This window comes from Salmo salar, chromosome 01 (assembly GCF_965601325.2).
Source record: "Salmo salar chromosome 01, fSalSal1, whole genome shotgun sequence".
Lineage (NCBI taxonomy): Eukaryota > Metazoa > Chordata > Actinopteri > Salmoniformes > Salmonidae > Salmo > Salmo salar.
Window position 1 is genome coordinate 154,223,791 of NC_138291.1, and position 19,059 is coordinate 154,242,849.

At 43.0% G+C, this 19,059-nt stretch overlaps 2 protein-coding genes and 1 pseudogene across 2 annotated transcripts; 1 reads left to right on the forward strand and 2 right to left on the reverse strand.

Moving 5' to 3' along the window:
- Nucleotides 1-3,688: 3,688 nt before the first annotated feature.
- LOC106567216 (growth arrest and DNA damage-inducible protein GADD45 gamma) lies at nt 3,689-5,291 on the reverse strand. The gene is made up of 3 exons (XM_014136244.3): nt 5,102-5,291; nt 4,765-4,972; nt 3,689-4,649 (listed from the first exon to the last, which is right to left on the reverse strand). Exons 1-3 carry the CDS (start codon nt 5,200-5,202, stop codon nt 4,536-4,538), a joined length of 423 nt encoding a protein of 140 aa, XP_013991719.1. The 5' UTR covers nt 5,203-5,291; the 3' UTR covers nt 3,689-4,535.
- A 3,424-nt stretch (nt 5,292-8,715) lies between these two features.
- On the forward strand, nt 8,716-10,267 carry gadd45gb.1 (growth arrest and DNA-damage-inducible, gamma b, tandem duplicate 1). Its single transcript, XM_014134805.3, has 3 exons — nt 8,716-8,943; nt 9,056-9,263; nt 9,379-10,267. Exons 1-3 carry the CDS (start codon nt 8,801-8,803, stop codon nt 9,490-9,492), a joined length of 465 nt encoding a protein of 154 aa, XP_013990280.1. The 5' UTR covers nt 8,716-8,800; the 3' UTR covers nt 9,493-10,267.
- A 1,509-nt stretch (nt 10,268-11,776) lies between these two features.
- On the reverse strand, nt 11,777-13,416 carry LOC106566178 (serine/threonine-protein kinase NIM1-like; annotated as a pseudogene).
- Between the last annotated feature and the right edge of the window lie 5,643 nt (nt 13,417-19,059).

A 19,059-nucleotide genomic window follows, 5' to 3' on the forward strand; every position in this document is an offset into this window, starting at 1 on the left:
TTATTTACAATGACAGCCTACCCCGGCAACGCTGGGCCAGTTGTGCGCCGCCTTATGGGACTCCCAATCACAGCTGGAAGTGATTCAGCCTGGATTCAAACCAGGGACTGTAGTGATGCCTCTATGCACTGAGATGCAGTACCTTAGACCGCTGCGCCACTCGGGAGCCCCTGAGTAATGCACAACCACATGCAATGAGAGAGCTGTAGTCCATGGGATTAAGATTATCAAGTAAAAAGGTAGTCATTCATTGACCATTTAATCATTCCAATCGAATCATTTAATTGACTGTCCCTAAAAATAGAACCAAACAGAAACTCACTGGTACTGCAGACTAGGGGTAGTGGAGGATGTCACATCCCCCTCCCTCAGCACCATCTGCTGCTCCTGGGGCATCTTCAGCTCACTATGAAGAGAGAGAGACACTTGAGAAGAGCCATGTGGTTGGAACAGAGCCCTTGTAAAACGGGCGGAGACGGGGGGCAACCGGGGTTGGGTGGAAGGGGGACAGATAATGAAATATTGTGACACAGGGCAATTCAAGTATCCTCTGCCACCCCCCTCCACACATTTACACTGCACATATCAGAGCAGCTGTGGAGTGCAGAGATAGAAAGATGGAGAGAGCACCAGCCCTGTTGGGATGAATAGCTGCAGAGCACATGCTTTCATATGAGTGCATGAACCTCATGGGGATATTGCTATTAACAATGCATTGGGCTTCAATTTCTCTCTCAGTGCAGAGAAGTGGATAAAACAGCCTACTATTCCTACTACAGCTATGTTCTGATTTTCTCCTGCAAGGACACCCTCTGTATTGCTTCTTCAATGGGGGGGTTAGTGGTAAAGATGGGGGGAGGGGTTGAATGGATGAATGAGAGCTGGCTTGTGCCAGGCACAGTGCCCTACCCCTCTTTATTCTCCTCGTCTTTCCTCTCTCCTCCTCTCTTCTGTCTCATTATGCGGGGAAGCAGATGGAATCAGTGTTTGTGGTCTGATTGCCGGGCAGATTTGGGGTATTGGTAGTAGGTTTTGGGGGGTTCGGTTGGGTTTGTAGTCTGCAGGCGCTCGCTGTCTGACAGGGAACAATAGCGCCTGCTGCACACTGACACACACTGCGCTTGGCCACTAATTAAACAAACCATTCTGGGGGGCTGATTTGATGGCTGCATTTGGCAGCTCAGTGCAGGGCACAGATCTGGAGGTCAGATAGGAGTGCTACTGAAGTGGGAGGAGATGGGGAGGAGGGGTATTCAGATCTGGAGGGTCAGAGTTGGGGCATGAGGGCTGGGGCAACTGTTGACTACTACATAGAGGCACAATGCTTAAGAATGACATGAAGCATGCTGGGTCAGAATGACTACACAGTTTGTTTCCAAAAGCAAAAAGCCACAGAATGTTCTGAACTTCCAATGAAAGACAGCTATTCATGAATGGCGTGTGGCAGGAGCAAAAGAGCACAGTGAAAAGCTTAATATATTTCTTGTTTCTTTTGTTCAGCTGTGACATACAAACCTGTGCATGGAGAAATGACTATATCGGAGTGGTTTTGTAATTCTATGTCATCTTCAGGTGTTTCCGTAAGCTACTCAGTCACTCTTATACTATTGCATAAAACACCCGTAGGATATTTTGTTCCTTATTTGAGAGTGGCAACTGAATGTTTCAAGCAGACACACCACATGGACTGCACATCTCTTTTTGTGGTGCAGGCATTTGGCAGCACACTGACACATAGGTCAGGAGTGAACTCAATAGATAAGTCAGCTAATAACAACCAAACATAATATCTACCACACATCAACACTCCAGTACAAAAGTAGAACCTGGCCTCCTGAGTGGCGCAGCGGTCTAAAGCACTGCATCACAGTATGTGAAGCGTCACTACAACCCCGGGTTCAATCCCAGGCAGTATCACAGCTGTGACCAGGAGACTCATGAGGCAGAGCAGAAAAAAAGTAGAACCCTTGATCTGGGTGAATCTTCAACAGACATTTAGCAACACCACTGCCTCTAAATCTACCAGTGATGGGGAGTAGTGAACTACGTGTAATTACATTTGGTAGTAGTTGAACTAAACTGAAATCCTGATAGTGTTTTCAGTAGTTGTTGCCATGTAGCAGTGTAGTCTACTTTTTTTTAGCAAAAATAACAGAAAATACCCGTAATGTAGGCAAGATCTTCTTTTTCAGCCTCAGACCTGCCTAATTCGCACTTGAAACAGTTTTTGAGTTTAATAGGCTAAATTACTTCCAACGTTAAGAAATTGGTAGCTTGGTAAACATTATTTCAAGAGTAGCTTCCCCAAAATTGAAAGCTACCACATGCAGCAGTCTGTACTCACAGAACTGATTAGAGGCACAACACCTAAACACACCTTGACCATAGAAGTTAGAATCAGGTGCAAACTCTAGTTCACAGCACCAAAATAACTATAATCCTAATCCTGCTGCAACATGCAATTGGAAGTAGGTGTGAATGCTATGCACCATCGTCATTATACACTGTCAGGAAATGTGATGATGAATTCAATGTAAATAGATGTGCCTAATTACCATATGAGACAATGATTAAGGTATTCAACCATATCTCAACTCTTAAGTGGCTAAGGACATCAAGTGACAATATATAATCAATGTATTAATGATCAGTCACTCTGGTCATCTGCCATTTGATTAGTGGATAGAAACTCCAATTGTTCTCCTGTATTGCTACACTGTATATGCTACTAAGCTGTGTGTGGTGGTGGGTCTTAAGGCACAGGCTCAAGCTCTTCAGTGTTGGGGAAGCTACTCTGAAAATCTAGTTTACTTCACACTGGAAGAAGTTACGCTACACTAAAGCTACCCTTAACAAACATATAGTTTACTTAACTAAAGTTAATTTGTAAAAGTAGTTAACTAAATCCAAACTACTTTGTGAACATTTTTATTTAAATCTGAAATGTCAGACTACAAAATGCAAGAACAGCTCACTCTGGAGTCAGATGGTAACAAAATCTGTAATTTAGCTTATTAAACACAAAAACTGTTTCAAGTGAGAATTAGGCAGGTCTGAGTCTGAAAAAGAAAGGAAATCTTGCCTACTTTACGGGTATTTTCTGTTATTTTTGCCCAAAAAAAGTATAGGGTAGTTCCGGTAGTTAGCTACACCGCTACATTGGCACAGAGTAATGAACTACTGAAAACACTACCAAGATTTAAATTTAGTTCAACTACCACCAAGCTACAGCCAAAGGTAGTTCAACGCCTAGTTGAACAACATGTAGTTCACTACTTCCCATCACTGAAGCTCTGTATGTTGGTGGAGGAGAGGTCTGAAAGTTAGGGCTAACATATAGGGATCACTTCAACTGAACCTGGGATGCTGTAAACACATACTACCACTGCCAGATATGCCTCTCACAGGTAGATGCTTCAAGAGGTTAGAATAGACATGGGCCTGCAGGGGCAGTAGTTTGTAAACAACGACACTGCATACACATGGCTATGACAGGCCATGATGATAGGTGGCAATTAGGATAGACCACAGTACATCAGGCCTATGGGATGTACACATGTTGGGTACTGGTAAGAGCACCAAACAGAGTGTAAGAGCTAATGTTTATTTACAAATGCTGGACGGGAGACTGATTTGTTACCACACTTAAATGTGTGTCTAGTATGTATAGAACATTCAAGACCCAAGATTTACAGTCAACTTTTTATTCATCATTTTGTCATACAAGAAATGTCTAAAGCGAAACCTTTAGAAAATAACAAATGTATTCATTCATGTATCTTCTTTCTTATTTTTTGACATAATCAAGAATTCAACAGTAAAACATTTTAGAGAACAACAAATGTAATATATCTTTCTTTTTAGTTGTTGACATAATCAGGAGCTCAATATTGTAACATTTTAGATAATAATAACTGAAAAAATATTTCATAAAAATTGTTATAAATCTCATGTTAAAGGTCTAAAGTTAAACCTTTAGAGTATTATAAGTTAAAAAAAAAAATGTTTTCTTTCTGTTTTTTGTTTTTGTCATATTTAAATCATCTAAAGTGAAACCTTTAGAGAATTAAGACAATTCTGGAAAGTGGGAAGTATATCGCTGAATGCAACGGTGTTATCCTGCTCAGCAAGAAGACATTTTAAAAAGACCCTTTTTAAGAACGTTTCTTCTTGGCACCACTTCTTCTCCTACTGCGCGTGCTTCAACGTGCGACGTTTGCTCTGTGGACCACAAGATGCAGATCTCGCTTCTCCTTTCTCTCCAAACCTCATCCGCACAAAGAATGAGGGCCATTTTTGTTGCTCTCGTGGCATACCTGACCTCATTCACATAAAGAATGGAAGTCATCTTGGTATGGACGGGACAAGAGACAACGAATCGCGGGGGCCACTCGGGCCGGCCACGCGCTGCCTGGATCGGAATCCTCCTCAGGAGTATCCAGGGATGAGAAACAGTGTCATCCTGTAAAAGGATGAGTATTTCCTTATAGGTTGAAGGTTTACAGCATCTCAAGAGAGAAGAATCAAGTCCCAGATCAGCGCTCAAGAAGGGTGATCTCTGGAACCCAGTCGTTCAGACTGCGGCTCTCCTCACAGAACAGGTGCAGCTTCTCCAGAGCAGCATCCTCGCAAGAACCATCAACTGGGTTCTGTTGACAAACAAAAAGGGAAAGGAACATTAGTCACATGGACACAATGAGCAGTTCATAACATTCTATATTATTCAATGTTTGAATTAAATCATTGAGTTGTAATATAACGAACCGTGATAAGACAGCAGTGGGCATCTTCAAGCTGGACAGTCTTGTCCCCAACAATCTCAGCCAGGCGCTGCATGTCGTTCACTCTGACGATGCTGATGTCGTTGTCAAAACAGAAAGACTGGATGAGGGTGAAGTGGATCTGGAGAGCAATGTCACACTCCCACTCCTCATCGGTGGCCAGGACACAAAAAGACACGCTGTCTGGATCACTGTTGAGATAGAAAAAAAAGTACTTTCATTAATAAATATTATCATAAAATAACACAATTGTGTCAGTAAATGAGTAAATGTCAAGAAAATTATAAATAAAGCACACATTTAGTAGATAAAATACTTACTCATTCATTATTTTGGCACTCTCATAGACACCAACAGTGAGGCAATCCTCACACTGGGCAGACTTGAGAGCTTCCTTCAGAGATTTGCCAATAGCTTCCATCTTGAAGAAAGAGTTTAAGTTTGTAGAGCTCAGTTGAGAAGATGTTGATGAGGATCAAACAGAAGTACAGTATGTTTGTGCTGTTTGTGAGAAACAGCTAGTATTTATAGGCAAGACCCCGGCACACACGCGTTCTGTGATTGGCTGCTGGGCGACAATGCACGAGTGATCCCCCTAGCAGGCGCGTGTCTATAGACAAAACGATTGAAGAAAGGACAGGGCAGTTTCGATTGAATGGATCAAATACGAAACTCCCTGACCTTTATCCGATGTACTGGATTAATTAATTCAGACTCGTGCAGGGTCGGTTTGAATGATGAGATTATTAACCTACTGTAAAATCCACAACCATATCCAAGTGTAACACTAATGCCTTCCAAACTACATAAAGATATCGCATCAGCGTTACTTTCTACATTTGTTCAGTTTTTCTGATGCTCCCTTCATGATTCAAATAGAATATGTATATATATCAACTTTATCAGCTCAGAAAGATTTCTGGACGACGCAAAATATTATTGTGTTACTTACTTTAATATCCAGATAACTGAATAGGCATTTATTGGAGAACAGAATTGGCCCAACGTTTCTATTTGCATCCGATTATGGCATGCGCGGTTGCTTTGCAGTGCTCACTTCAGGCGCGTGGCATCTGCAGATGCCTGTATCTCTCTCCATAGCAACAAGATCCCATCTGTCTGTGGGGGAAGGTGAGGGGTCAACAAAGAAAACTACTGCTGCATGATACAAGCAGAAATAATTCTGCACCCGCAATGCATAATGGACAATGACTTGCTGCTGCTATTATGCATAGCCAACATGAAAAGTCTGTCTCTGAATAAGAAATTGTTAGAGCGCGTTACTAAATGGATAATCAGACTGATAAATAGCCACCGCTATCCGGCCTCCACGCAGTACCCTGTCCTAAACTTAGTCACTGTCACTAGCCGGCTACCACCTGGTTACTCAACCCTGCACCTTAGAGCCTGCTGTCCTGCATACATATACACTTTAATAATGGACCACTGGTCACTTTAATAATGTTTACATACTGTTTTACCCATTTCTGATGTATATAGGCCTACTGTATTCTAGTCAAGGACATCCTATTCAACTATTGCTGTACATATACAGTTCTGTCCTGCATATTCTTCAGATAGGCTATACAGACATATTCTATCCACATACTGTCCACAATGTCTACACATCAGATCACATATAGGCTATATATATTTATACTCGGGACTCCACATTGCGTGTCCTAAAATGTATATATTTCTTAATTCCATTCTTTTTTAGATTAGTGTGTATTGTTAGATATTACTGCACTGTTGGAGCTAGGAACACAAGCATTTCGCTACACAGCAATAACATCTGATAAATATGTGTATGGACCAATACAATTTGATTTGATTATGATTTGATTTTAACAAGCACAGAGGCAAACACAATAGCTTGGAGATTGTAATATAGTCTCACAGCTTCCCCTATATAATGTTATTGCATTGTATACACAAAGCATCCTACATGGTGACCACAGTGTTTCAACGTGCAAGTTACAAACCCAACTTAATCTTGCATGCCCCATTTGATTATTTATTATAGGCTACTAAGAACCAACTTGATTGCTACCAGCAGTCAGCCACTACTAAATTAATTGAACGTTGTTTGCTATTTGCTAATGGAAAGTATGATTTGTCTGGTTGTGTGTTTTGGCTAATTTGCGTCTGCACAAATAAGTGTTGAGTCATGGCTCAACGTGCAGCATGTCATTCGCCCGAGCAAGCCATGACTTGAGCTAGGAACACCTGTCAAGCGCTACTGGGGAGGGGGACCCCGTCCGACAGATGTGCTACTTCAAGAACAATGCGTTGCATATCGACTTCCACGCGCCTGCCCCGTTGCCATGCTGAATTGATCCTTCCAAGAAAAGAGCCTAGTCTTTGAGATGCTATCAGATGAATCAAACTCTGATTCAAGGAACCCAATCTGTTATGTTTGTAAACTTTTGCGCATTGACCTATACAAGCTATGGGTTGTTGTCGTGCATCAGCCATTTAAACTTCTCAACTAATTATTGCCTGATAATAAAGCAATGATTGCCACAATCAATTAGTTTGTTTAGTAGCAAAATAACCTTGTTTAATCAAAACAGCATATTTTTGTTTTTATTTCAAACATTTCGGAAGGATTCAACCCTGAGCTGCAATTTAGGCTCGTGGCCTCTTTTTTGACCATAAGCTCGCTTTATTCACATTTAAATTAGATCAAAACTCAGACAACAGACTTTTTCGTCCAGTGAACGGAAAGACTCGCGGACAACAGGAGCAGCGCGCCTCGGGGTCGGGGTCAGCCAGGGTGACGGGAGTGTTCTCATAGCGGTCCTCCATCTGCTGCGCTGCTATCCATCAAACAATGGAGCGGAGTCAATCACCGACCCTCTAGAATTATAGAATTACTCAAGCCAATTCTAGATTATTTTACGCACCTTAAATGTCACCAAAGTGGATAAAAGTGGGCCAAACTGTGCCCATATCCAAATGCAGTGGCTTGAAATATGCCTGTAAGGTATATGTGTTTCTTTAAACTTAGGCTACCTGTTGACAGTTATATTATAATAAAGGATAATTAATAAGGTGTGCGATATCTGGATTTGGGCATAGGCTTGCTCAACTTTTAGAATTACTTTTATGGAAAAGCATGGATCTTCATTGGTCCATGTGTCAAAAGTAAATAAATAAAACCATGCAGAGAGTTCGGACCGCTGATGTTGATCACGTGGTCAGTATAGGCCAGCAGTGCATATTGTGAGGCATACACAGTGTCCTGGCACGCGCGGTAATTTGCATTTGTATGGAGAGCGTGATAATAGGAGTTTCTGCGGACACAATAGTGGCCGTTTTTGATCAGGTTCTACAGATTGCCACCTGCCTTCTCCAAAGGGGGGATGGTGCGTTTTATGCACACTTTATTTTCAACCATGTTATGCTATTGTTGGTGTTCGGACACCTTCACCTAAAACTGAAATTTAGCCTACATAATCTTAGAGACAATTCGGGCACTTTTAAGCACTTTACGCAGTTTGATTATTCAATTGCCCTTCTATGAATGTTTATTTTCAGTAGGGAATAGTCTGATTTGATAAATTATCAATTGCATCCCCCTAAAGCATCTCTCGAGGCCATTGGCATCAGTGCGGCATTTGAAACAATAGAAACTCAAGTAAACTTGCAATGCAAAATATGACAGCCCAAATCTCTATTTTTTCTAGTTAAACATGCAGAAAAGTCGAAATATTTTAAATGCATATGAACGTAACGCAACATTATTTATTTTCGGTTGGAGAGCATGCCTTGCACAGAAAAAGACGTGCCGTAATGACTCCTATCAATCTGCCATGAGCTAGAGTGGGACAATGACATTAGCATACCAATGCACTATTCAGATCAACCAATCAGAGCGCTGTGTATTTACAGGGGCCACGAGCCCAAGGGTATTAAAACGCAGCACAGTCCCGACTCACCAATCTTTTCGGATTTATCCTCCGACTACACTACCTCTCACTTACGAAGTTCCTTTTGAAATATTCTGCATCATTATGACTCTTGAGGAAGTTCTGATCCAGAAGTTCGCTGAGCGTGCCCAGTGCACCGGCAAAGCACTAGAGGAAGTTTTGCTCTCTGCTAAAGAAAATGACTGCCTGACAGTTGGTGTCTACGAGTCTGCTAAAGTTATGAATGTGTAAGTATGAGTTTCTTGAAATGCTAATGTAAACTTATAATTTCTATCTGTGTTTTAATAATTTTGAAGTAATTTTGCATATACTTATGGTGCTTCTATTTTTTCTTTGCAGTGTTCCAGACAGCGTGTCTTTCTGCGTTCTGGCCACCGATGAGGAGTGGGAGTGTGACATTGCTCTCCAGATCCACTTCACCCTCATCCAGTCTTTCTGTTTTGACAACGACATCAGCATCGTCAGAGTGAACGACATGCAGCGCCTGGCCGAGATTGTTGGGGACAAGACTGTCCAGCTTGAAGATGCCCACTGCTGTCTTATCACGGTATGTTATATTACAACTCAATGATTTAATTCAAACATTGAATAATATAGAATGTTATGAACTGCTCATTGTGTCCATGTGACTAATGTTCCTTTCCCTTTTTGTTTGTCAACAGAACCCAGTTGATGGTTCTTGGGAGGATGCTGCTCTGGAGAAGCTGCACCTGTTCTGTGAGGAGAGCCGCAGTCTGAACGACTGGGTTCCAGAGATCACCCTTCTTGAGCGCTGATCTGGGACTTGATTCTTCTCTCTTGAGATGCTGTAAACCTTCAACCTATAAGGAAATACTCATCCTTTTACAGGATGACACTGTTTCTCATCCCTGGATACTCCTGAGGAGGATTCCGATCCAGGCAGCGCGTGGCCGGCCCGAGTGGCCCCCGCGATTCGTTGTCTCTTGTCCCGTCCATACCAAGATGACTTCCATTCTTTATGTGAATGAGGTCAGGTATGCCACGAGAGCAACAAAAATGGCCCTCATTCTTTGTGCGGATGAGGTTTGGAGAGAAAGGAGAAGCGAGATCTGCATTTTGTGGTCCAAAGAGCAAACGTCGCACGTTGAAGCACGCGCAGTAGGAGAAGAAGCGGTGCCAAGAAGAAACGTTCTTAAAAAGGGACTTAAAAAAAAATGTCTTCTTGCTGAGCAGCAATAACAACCGTTGCATTCAGCGAAATGTTTCCCACTTTCCAGAATTGTCTTAATTCTCTAAAGGTTTCACTTTAGAAATGTAATCATGACAAAAAATAATAGCCTTTTAAAAAGATAAGAATAAGTATTAACTTCTAGGCCTAATGCTCTAAAGGTTTCACTTTAGAATGTGTTTATTATCTTTGTCAAAAAAAAGAAAACAAGAAATTAACTTATAATGTTCTCATTGTTTATACTTTAAGAACATTTCATTATGTTTAAAATTAAAAATAAGACATTGATTTATAATTCTTTCAATGTTAACTTATGAAATGTTATGAAAAAAAACAATAACCTAATAAAACTGCATATTATATTTTTTGTCATGTGTTTTCAATTTCTTTATTAAATTTGGAGGATAGGCCTACGTATGAGGGCAGAATGTGGGGAGGTTATTGGGTTGACAAAGGTTTCGGGCAAATTTGCATAGCAAGCGCTAAAGTCTATCATCTGCTCACTGTTATCCCTTCAGTAAAATTGTGTATTCCATCCGTCTCCTCTCGACTGATCTGCATGTGTATAGCGGGCGCACAATAGCTGCGCGCGCTCTGCTGTCACATCCAGCGGTCCACACAGAGGGTCTATTGTATAACGTCACTGGACCGGCAGATGTCTCCATAGCCACGCCGCGCCATCTGCCGCTCTCTGCAGTTGGGGGTCGGACGGAGGAGGAGTCGAGGGTAGTTTGAGTGCAAAGGGGGCCGGGTTAGACTGGTTTGGGGGCTTGGATAGGGGTCTGGTTATCATCTGCTGCTCTGCCAGATGGTGTGGGCTTTTGTTTACATGGGTTCGAGCAGGACATTGGCTTTTGGAAGCACTTCATACAAAGAGGCTGAATAGTAGCCCTAAATTTGATTGCATAGGCATTATCCTATATTTGAAACCCACCTGTTTCAGATTAACAAAACAAGCCTGCATGAATGTCAATTGGGTCTTTATAGCACTATATTTCGAAAATATTTAGGTATTCAAGGATTAATAAATTCACCATGGTAGAAGTTCAATTTGGTGGTCGAATATAATAGAGAGACAAGCACCTGTGCAAATTCAATCTTCTCTCAGATTAAACAAAAAAATCACAATGAAAAAAAGAATAATCTGGATTTCAGAGACTATCTATGATCTCAGCAAACAACCAAGGAGTGTCTTTAACCAATACTCTTTCAGCACATTCTTCATATTTCATGCAGTCTATTATGCTATGAATAAAAGTATACATATCACATGAGGTTGCTTTTTAAATTCACTTTGATGGGGCTCATTTCATCAGGAACTTTTATACCCATATTTCATATCTTACCCACACCATCTTGCAACACCAGGATAGTGGGTTCGATTCCCGGGACAACCCATAGGCTTACGTGAAAAATATATGCACGCATGACTGTAAGTCGCTTTGGATAAAAGTGTGTGCTAAATGGCATATATTATTGTATTATAACAATCTTACTTCAAATCAAAACTTATTCGTCATGTGCACAGGACACAGTAGATGTAAACAAAACAGTGCAATTCTTTACTTGCAAACTCTTCAGCAACAGTGCAACAGCAATATAATAAATATAACACAGCAGTGTACAGTAGATAATAGTAGATCATAGAAAAAGAGAATAAGCAATGCTGAGTTGATAAAAAACAATATATAACAAAAGAACACAAATACCTGTTAGAGACATCAGTCCTTCAGGCCAATGTTTCAGTACCTGTGTTTTACCACAAATGTCCATATTCAAGTTCAATAGAACATTTGTGGCTGTATGATGCTGAGTGAATGTTCAATGGATTAAAGCAGGCTTATATAAGGACCCATGTCCAGGCTGGTCACTTACTGAAGGACACATAACTTGGAGGAGTGCATCAGACCTCTGTAGGCTAGGAGGCCCTCTTTCTTAGGGTCCTGGACCAACCCTCTGATCACAGGCACAGTCTCGGCGCCACGCCTCTTCTGGGCGCGGTGTAATAGGATGCGGTAAAGTCCGGTGATGGGGCTGCGGCTGCCCTTGCCCTGGTTGTTGCGTATATGTTCCATGTTGACACCCAGCTCCTCCAGGGAGGCCCTGATCTTCTCCTCATCATCATCCAGCTCCCCAGGCTCTGCATCTGCCAGGCGCAGAGGGTTGAGGAGGACCGGTGGCACCACTGTCCACGGGTACTCCACAGGGAGCAGCCAGTCACAGCCCTGGTCCACCGCATAGCGATGCGCTGGCACAGGCTTCAGGATGCCCCAAATCAGCCGCGGGCCTGGTACCCAGGGCGGGAGGGTTTAGACCCCATCTATAACAGCGAGCCTCAGCTTGCCCATGGTGTCAGCCTGGAAGGGCATGGTGCCCACGGTCACCATGAAGAAGAGCAGGACGGCCATGGCCCACACGTCCACTGGTGGCCCTGCGTAGCACTCGTCCCTGAAGAGTTCAGGAGTGGCGTAAGGAGGAGAACCACAGAAGGTGTCCAGGGTGTCGCTGTGGTTGATGACCTTGGTGCTGAAGCCAAAGTCAGCCACCTTCACACAGCCATTACAGGTGTACAGAACATTTTCTGCCTTCAGGTCCCGGGGATAATGTTTTTGTCATGCTGCAAACACAAACAATTGACATACTATATGAAATAATTTGACTATTCACATTGACTGAAAAAATATATTTTATATTAATTCTGTTCTGGACTTTATTAAGACCTGTGATCATATTGCTGATCCTATATGTGAATTAAATTGAATACTACTGACCATGTGTTTGATGGTGGACAGGATTTGTGCGAAGGTGATCTTGGCCTCTGCTTCTGACAGCCTACCATCGGAGCAAATTGTGTGTATGGAGGTCCCCTCCCCCAGCGTACTCCATCACCAGGTAGAGGCAGCTGTGTGACTCCACCACCTCGTAAAGACGCACAACATTGGCATGCTGCACGGCCTCCATACAGGAAATCTCCCCGGAGAGTAGCCTCTGGACCTGAACATCCAGCCGCGTCTTATCCAGCACCTTGATGGCCACCTTGTCTGGGGGTGAGAAGGAGGGAGTCAGATGTTGGATAACTTGAGACAGGTGTTATCCTCAGTTCAGTTTCAACATGCTTTACTGTGGTGGTTTCACAGTCACACTAATGAATTGCTTTGCTGTTATCATCATTACATGGATGATACATTCCAGTTGCAATGATAAGTTGTTGATGAAGTTCTGTATGGTCAGCAGTGTGACCTTTACCTTTGGTGAGGACGTGGAAGGCCATTTTGACGCGGGAAAAGGTTCCAGATCCGATCTCACCACGGACCTTGTAGAAGCCAATTCTACGGCCCACGATCAGCTCCTTGATGGTCCGCTCATCCTGACACATTTCGGTGAGCCTTTCCAGGGGGGTGAGGTGTTGGGGAGGGTCGGCCCCCTCCTGCCCACCTTCTGAGCTGACTGACAGGCTATAGAGGCTGGGGCAAGGCCTCCTGGAGGACATCTGGTACTGGCCCCCTGGCATCCTTACTGCTACTCAGGGCTCAGGGCGTGGCAGGTAATAGACTGTGGAAAGGAAATATAATACTGTATCAAGTCACCTTGAGAACCCAATAGTCAATAGTATGATGACATAACTGAATTATACTATTATAATAGTTGCAATGCATCAACATTTGATGTATTACAAAGAAAGTTAAAGTTTAAGCATTTCACTGTAAGGTCTACAGTCGTGGCCAAAAGTTTTGAGAATGACACAAATATTCATTTTCACAAAGTCTGCTGCCTCAGTTTGCATGATGGCAATTTGGATATACTCCAGAATGTTATGAAGAGTGATCAGATGAATTGCAATTAATTGCAAAGTCCCTCTTTGCCATGCAAATGAACTGAATCTCCAAAAAACATTTCCACTGCATTTCAGCCCTGCCACAAAAGGACCAGGAGACATCATGTCAGTGATTCTCTTGTTAACACAGGTGTTAGTGTTGACGAGGACAAGGCTGGAGATCACTCTGTCATGCTGATTGAGTTCGAATGACAGACTGGAAGCTTCAAAAGGAGGGTGGTGCTTGGAATCAATGTTCTTCCTCTGTCAATCATGGTTACCTGCAAGGAAAAACGTGCCGTCATCATTGCATTGCACAAAAAGGGCTTCACAGGCAAGGATATTGCTGCCAGTAAGATTGCACCTAAATCAACCATTTATCGGATCATCAAGAACTTCAAGGAGAGCGGTTCAATTGTTGTGAAGAATGCTTCAGGGCGCCAAAGAAAGTTCAGCAAGCGCCAGAACCATCTCCTAAAGTTGATTCAGCTGCAGGATAGGGGCACCACCAGTACAGAGCTTGCTCAGGAATGGCAGCAGGCAGGTGTGAGTGCATCTGCATGCACAGTGAGGCAAAGACTTTTGGAGGATGGCCTGGTGTCAAGAAGGGCAGCAAAGAAGCCACTTCTCTCCAGGAAAAACATCAGGGACAGACTGATATTCTGCGAAGGGTACAGGGATTGGACTGATTAGGACTGGGGTAAAGTCATTTTCTCTGATGAATCCCCTTTCCGATTGTTTGGGGCAATCGGTCCTGTGTCATGCCAACAGTAAAGCATCCTGAGACCATTCATGTGTGGGGTTGCTTCTCAGCCAAGGGAGTGGGCTCACTCACAATTATGCCTAAGAACACAGCCATGAATAAAGAATGGTACCAACACATCCTCCGAGAGCAACCATCCAGGAACAGTTTGGTGACGAACAATGTCTTTTCCAGCATGATGGAGCACATTGCCATAAGGAAAAAGTGATAACTAAGTGGCTCGGGGAACAAAACATCAATATTTTGGGTCCATGGCCAGGAAACTCCACAGACCTTAATCCCTTTGAGAGCTTGTGGTCAATCCTCAAGAGGCGGGTGGACAAACACAAACCCACAAATTCTGACAAACTCCAAGCATTGATTATGCAAGAATGGGGTGCCATCAGTCAGGATGTGGCCCAGAAGTTAATTGACAACATTCCAGGGCGGATTGCAGAGGTCTTGAAAAAGAAGGGTCAACACTGAAAAAAATGACTCTTGCATCAACTTCATGTAGTTGTCAATAAAAGCCTTTGACACTTATGAAATGCTTGTAATTATACTTCAGTATTCCATAGTAACATCTGACAAAAATATCTAAAGACACTGAAGCAGCAAACTTTGTGGAAATTAATATTTGTGACATTCTCTAAACCTTTGGCCACGACTGTACACCTGTTGTATTCGGCGCACGTGACAAATAAACTTTGATTTGAAGTCAGTGTTTTACAATGAGTTATATGATAATACCAGCTTGAAAAGAGAGAACACCTTTTTGCATATCTCACCTTCCAAGTTTGAAAGCTGTCGCTCGGATTTAATCCCATTTTCAAGTCTCTCAGCATTTATGGATCCCTACACAGCCGCTTCAGAAGTCATGGTAAAATCGATCAAATCCTTTCTATGGAACCAGCGGGAGATGGAAAAAAAGATCCCCAATCCTCCTCAATGTCTGGTCAACCCTGAAATGCAAATATCTAACTCCATTTAGCTTGTAGCCTTAGATTTCCACTAACTGCCTCAGGATATGTCTATTGCCATTCTCTGTGGTCTCCACAGCTCTGAGCTGTGCCCATGGTTATGGTCATGTGAAGCATCATCCTATTCAAATTGCAGAGTAAAAGTTAAATGAACTCATAGCAGTGTTCTCACCCCTGTCTCTGACACTGTCTACTCACCCCTCCCCTTGCAGAATAGGAATCAAGTTGGTGTCATGCAGTCTAATCCCCAAACTTTATTTAGATGTATCTCAATCCCCTAAAGATGCTAATGTGAAGGGCTACAAAGCATGCAGCATAAGGGTAGAAGGGATCATAACGCATACAGTACCAGTCAAAAGTTTGGACACACCTACTCATTCAAGGGTTTTTCTTTATTTTTAATATTTTATACATTATAGAAAAATAGTGAAGAAATCAAAACTATGAAATAACACATATGGAATCATGTAGTAGATTTTACTGCTAACCTACAAAGCATTACATGGGCTTGCTCCTACCTATCTTTCCGATTTGGTCCTGCCGTACATACCTACACGTACGCTACGGTCACAAGACGCAGGCCTCCTAATTGTCCCTAGAATTTCTAAGCAAACGGCTGGAGGTAGGGCTTTCTCCTATAGAGCTCCATTTTTATGGAATGGTCTGCCTACCAATGTGAGAGACGCAGACTCAGTCTCAACCTTTAAGTCTTTACTGAAGACTTATCTCTTCAGTAGGTCCTATGATTAAGTATAGTCTGGCCCAGGAGTGTGAAGGTGAACGGAAAGGCTGGAGCAACGAACCGCCCTTGCTGTCTCTGCCTTGCCGGTTCCCCTCTTTCCACTGGGATTCTCTGCCTCTAACCCTTTTACAGGGGCTGAGTCACTGGCTTACTGGTGTTCTTCCATGCCGTCCATTGGAGGGGTGCGTCACTTGAGTGGGTTGAGTCACTGACGTGGTCTTCCTGTCTGGGTTGGCGCCCCCCCTTGGGTTGTGCCGTGGCGGAGATCGTTGTGGGCTATACTCGGCCTTGTCTTAGGACGGTAAGTTGGTGGTTGGAGACATCCCTCTAGTGGTGTGGGGGCTGTGCTTTGGCAAAGTGGGTGGGGTTATATCCTGCCTGTTTGGCCCTGTCCGGGGGTATCATCGGATGGGGCCACAGTGTCTTCTGATCCCTCCTGTCTCAGCCTCCAGTATTTATGCTGCAGTAGTTTATGTGTCGGGGGCTAGGGTCAGTCTGTTACATCTGGAGTATTTCTCTTGTCTTATCCGGTGTCCTGTGTGAATTTAAATATGCTCTCTCTAATTCTCTCTTTCTCTCTTTCTGTCTTTCTCTCGGAGGACCTGAGCCCTAGGACCATGCCTCAGGACTACCTGGTATGATGACTCCTTGCTGTCCCCAGTCCACCTGGCCGTGCTGCTGCTCCAGTTTCAACTGTTCTGCCTGCGGCTATGGAACCCTGACCTGTTCACCGGACGTGCTTGTTGCACCCTCGACAACTACTATGATTATTATTATTTGACCATGCTGGTCATTTATGAACATTTTAACATCTTGACCATGTTCTGTTATAATATCCACCCTGCACAGCCAGAAGAGGACTGGCCACCCCTCATAGCCTGGTTCCTCTCTAGGTTTCTTCCTAGGTTTTTGGCCTTTCTAGGGAGTTTTTCCTAGGGAGTTTTTCCTAGCCACCGTGCTTCTTTCACATGCATTGCTTGCTGTTTGGGGTTTTAGGTTGGGTTTCTGTACAGCACTTTGAGATATCAGCTGATGTACGAAGGGCTATATAAATACATTTGATTTGATTTAGTAACCAAAAACGTGTTAAACAAATCAAAATATATTTGAGATTCTTCAAAGTTGCCACCCTTTGCCTTGATGACAGCTTTGCACACTCTTGGCATTCTCTCATCCAGCTTCATGAGGTAGTCACCTGGAATGCATTTCAATGAACAGGGGTGCCTTGTTAAAAGTGAATTTGTGGAATTTCTTTTCTTTTTAATGCGTTTGAGCCAATCAGTTGTGTTGTGACAAGGTAGGGGTGGTATACAGAAGATAGCCCTATTTGGTAAAAGACCAAGTCCATATTATGGCAAGAACAGCTCAAATAAGCAAAGAGAAACAACAGTCCATCATTACTTTAAGACAAGAAGGTCAGTCAATACGGAACATTTCAAGAACTTTTAAAGTTTCTTCAAGTGCAGTCGCAAAAACCATTAGGCGCTATGATGAAACTGGCTCTCATGAGGAACGCCACAGGAAAAGAAGAGCCAGAGTTACCTCTGCTGCAGAGGATAAGTTAATTAGAGTTAACTGCACCTCAGATTGCAGCCCAAATAAATGCTTCACAGAGTTCAAGTAACAGACACATCTCAACATCAACTGTTCAGAGAAGACTGCGTTAATCATGCCTTCATGGTTGAAATGCAGCAAAGAAACCACCACTAACGGACACCAACAAGAAGAGACTTGCTTGGGACAAGAAACACGAGCAAAGGACATTAGACCAGTGGAAATCTTTCCTTTAGTCTGATGAGTCCAAATGTTGGTTCCAACCGCAGTGTCTTTGTGAGACAAAGAGTGGGGAACGGATGATCTCCGCATGTGTGGTTCCCACCGTGAAGCATGGAGGAGGAGGTGTGATGGTGCTTTGCTGGTGACATTGTCTGTGATTTATTTAGAATTCAAGGCACACTTAACTAGCGTGGCTACCACAGCCTTCTGCAGCAATACGCCATCCCATCTGGTTTGCGCTTAGTGGGACTATCATTTGTTCTTCAACAGGACAATGACCCAAAACACACCACTAGGCTGTGCAAGGGCTATTTGACCAATGAAGAGAGTAATGGTGCTGCATCAGATGACCTGGCCTCCATAATCACCGACCTCAACCCAATTGAGATGATTTGGGATGAGTTGGACCGCAGAGTGAAGGAAAAGCAGCCAACAAGTGCTCAGCATATGTGGGAACTCCTTCAAGACTGTAGTAAAAGCATTCCTCATGAAGCTGGTTGAGCGAATGACAAGACTGTGCAAAGCTGTCATCAAGGCAAAGGGCGGCTACTTTGAAGAATCTAAAATATTTTTATTTGCTTAACACTTTTTTGGGCACTACACAATGTTATTTCATAGGTTTGATGTCTTCACAATTATTATACAATGTAGAAAATTGTAAAAATAAAGAAAAACCCTTGAATGATTAGGTGTGTCCAAACTTTTGACTGGTACTGTATGTGCATTGCGCTAGGGTTTTAGAAAGGTGAAGGAATGTGCATTTTTGGACCCTTTGGTCTTGACTGTAGGTTAGAGAACACCAGTTCTATGTAACCAAAGGGCTTCCATCCGTGTCAGACAAGGTTTACCTCTTGTTTGTAGCGAGAGACGTGAGGATCAGGGTGTCACGTCCTGACCAGCAGAGGGAGTAGTGGTTTAGTATTTTGGTTAGGACCTTACAGAGGGATGTTTGTTTTGTATGGTGGTGGTTTTTGTGTGTTGTGAGGGGTGTTTGATTTATGTGTTCCTGGGTTTTGGATGTATGTTCTAGGTTGTATTGCTGCATTTTTGTCTAGTTAGGTTTGTTTTTCTATGTATAGTTAATTGGGGTTGGACTCCCA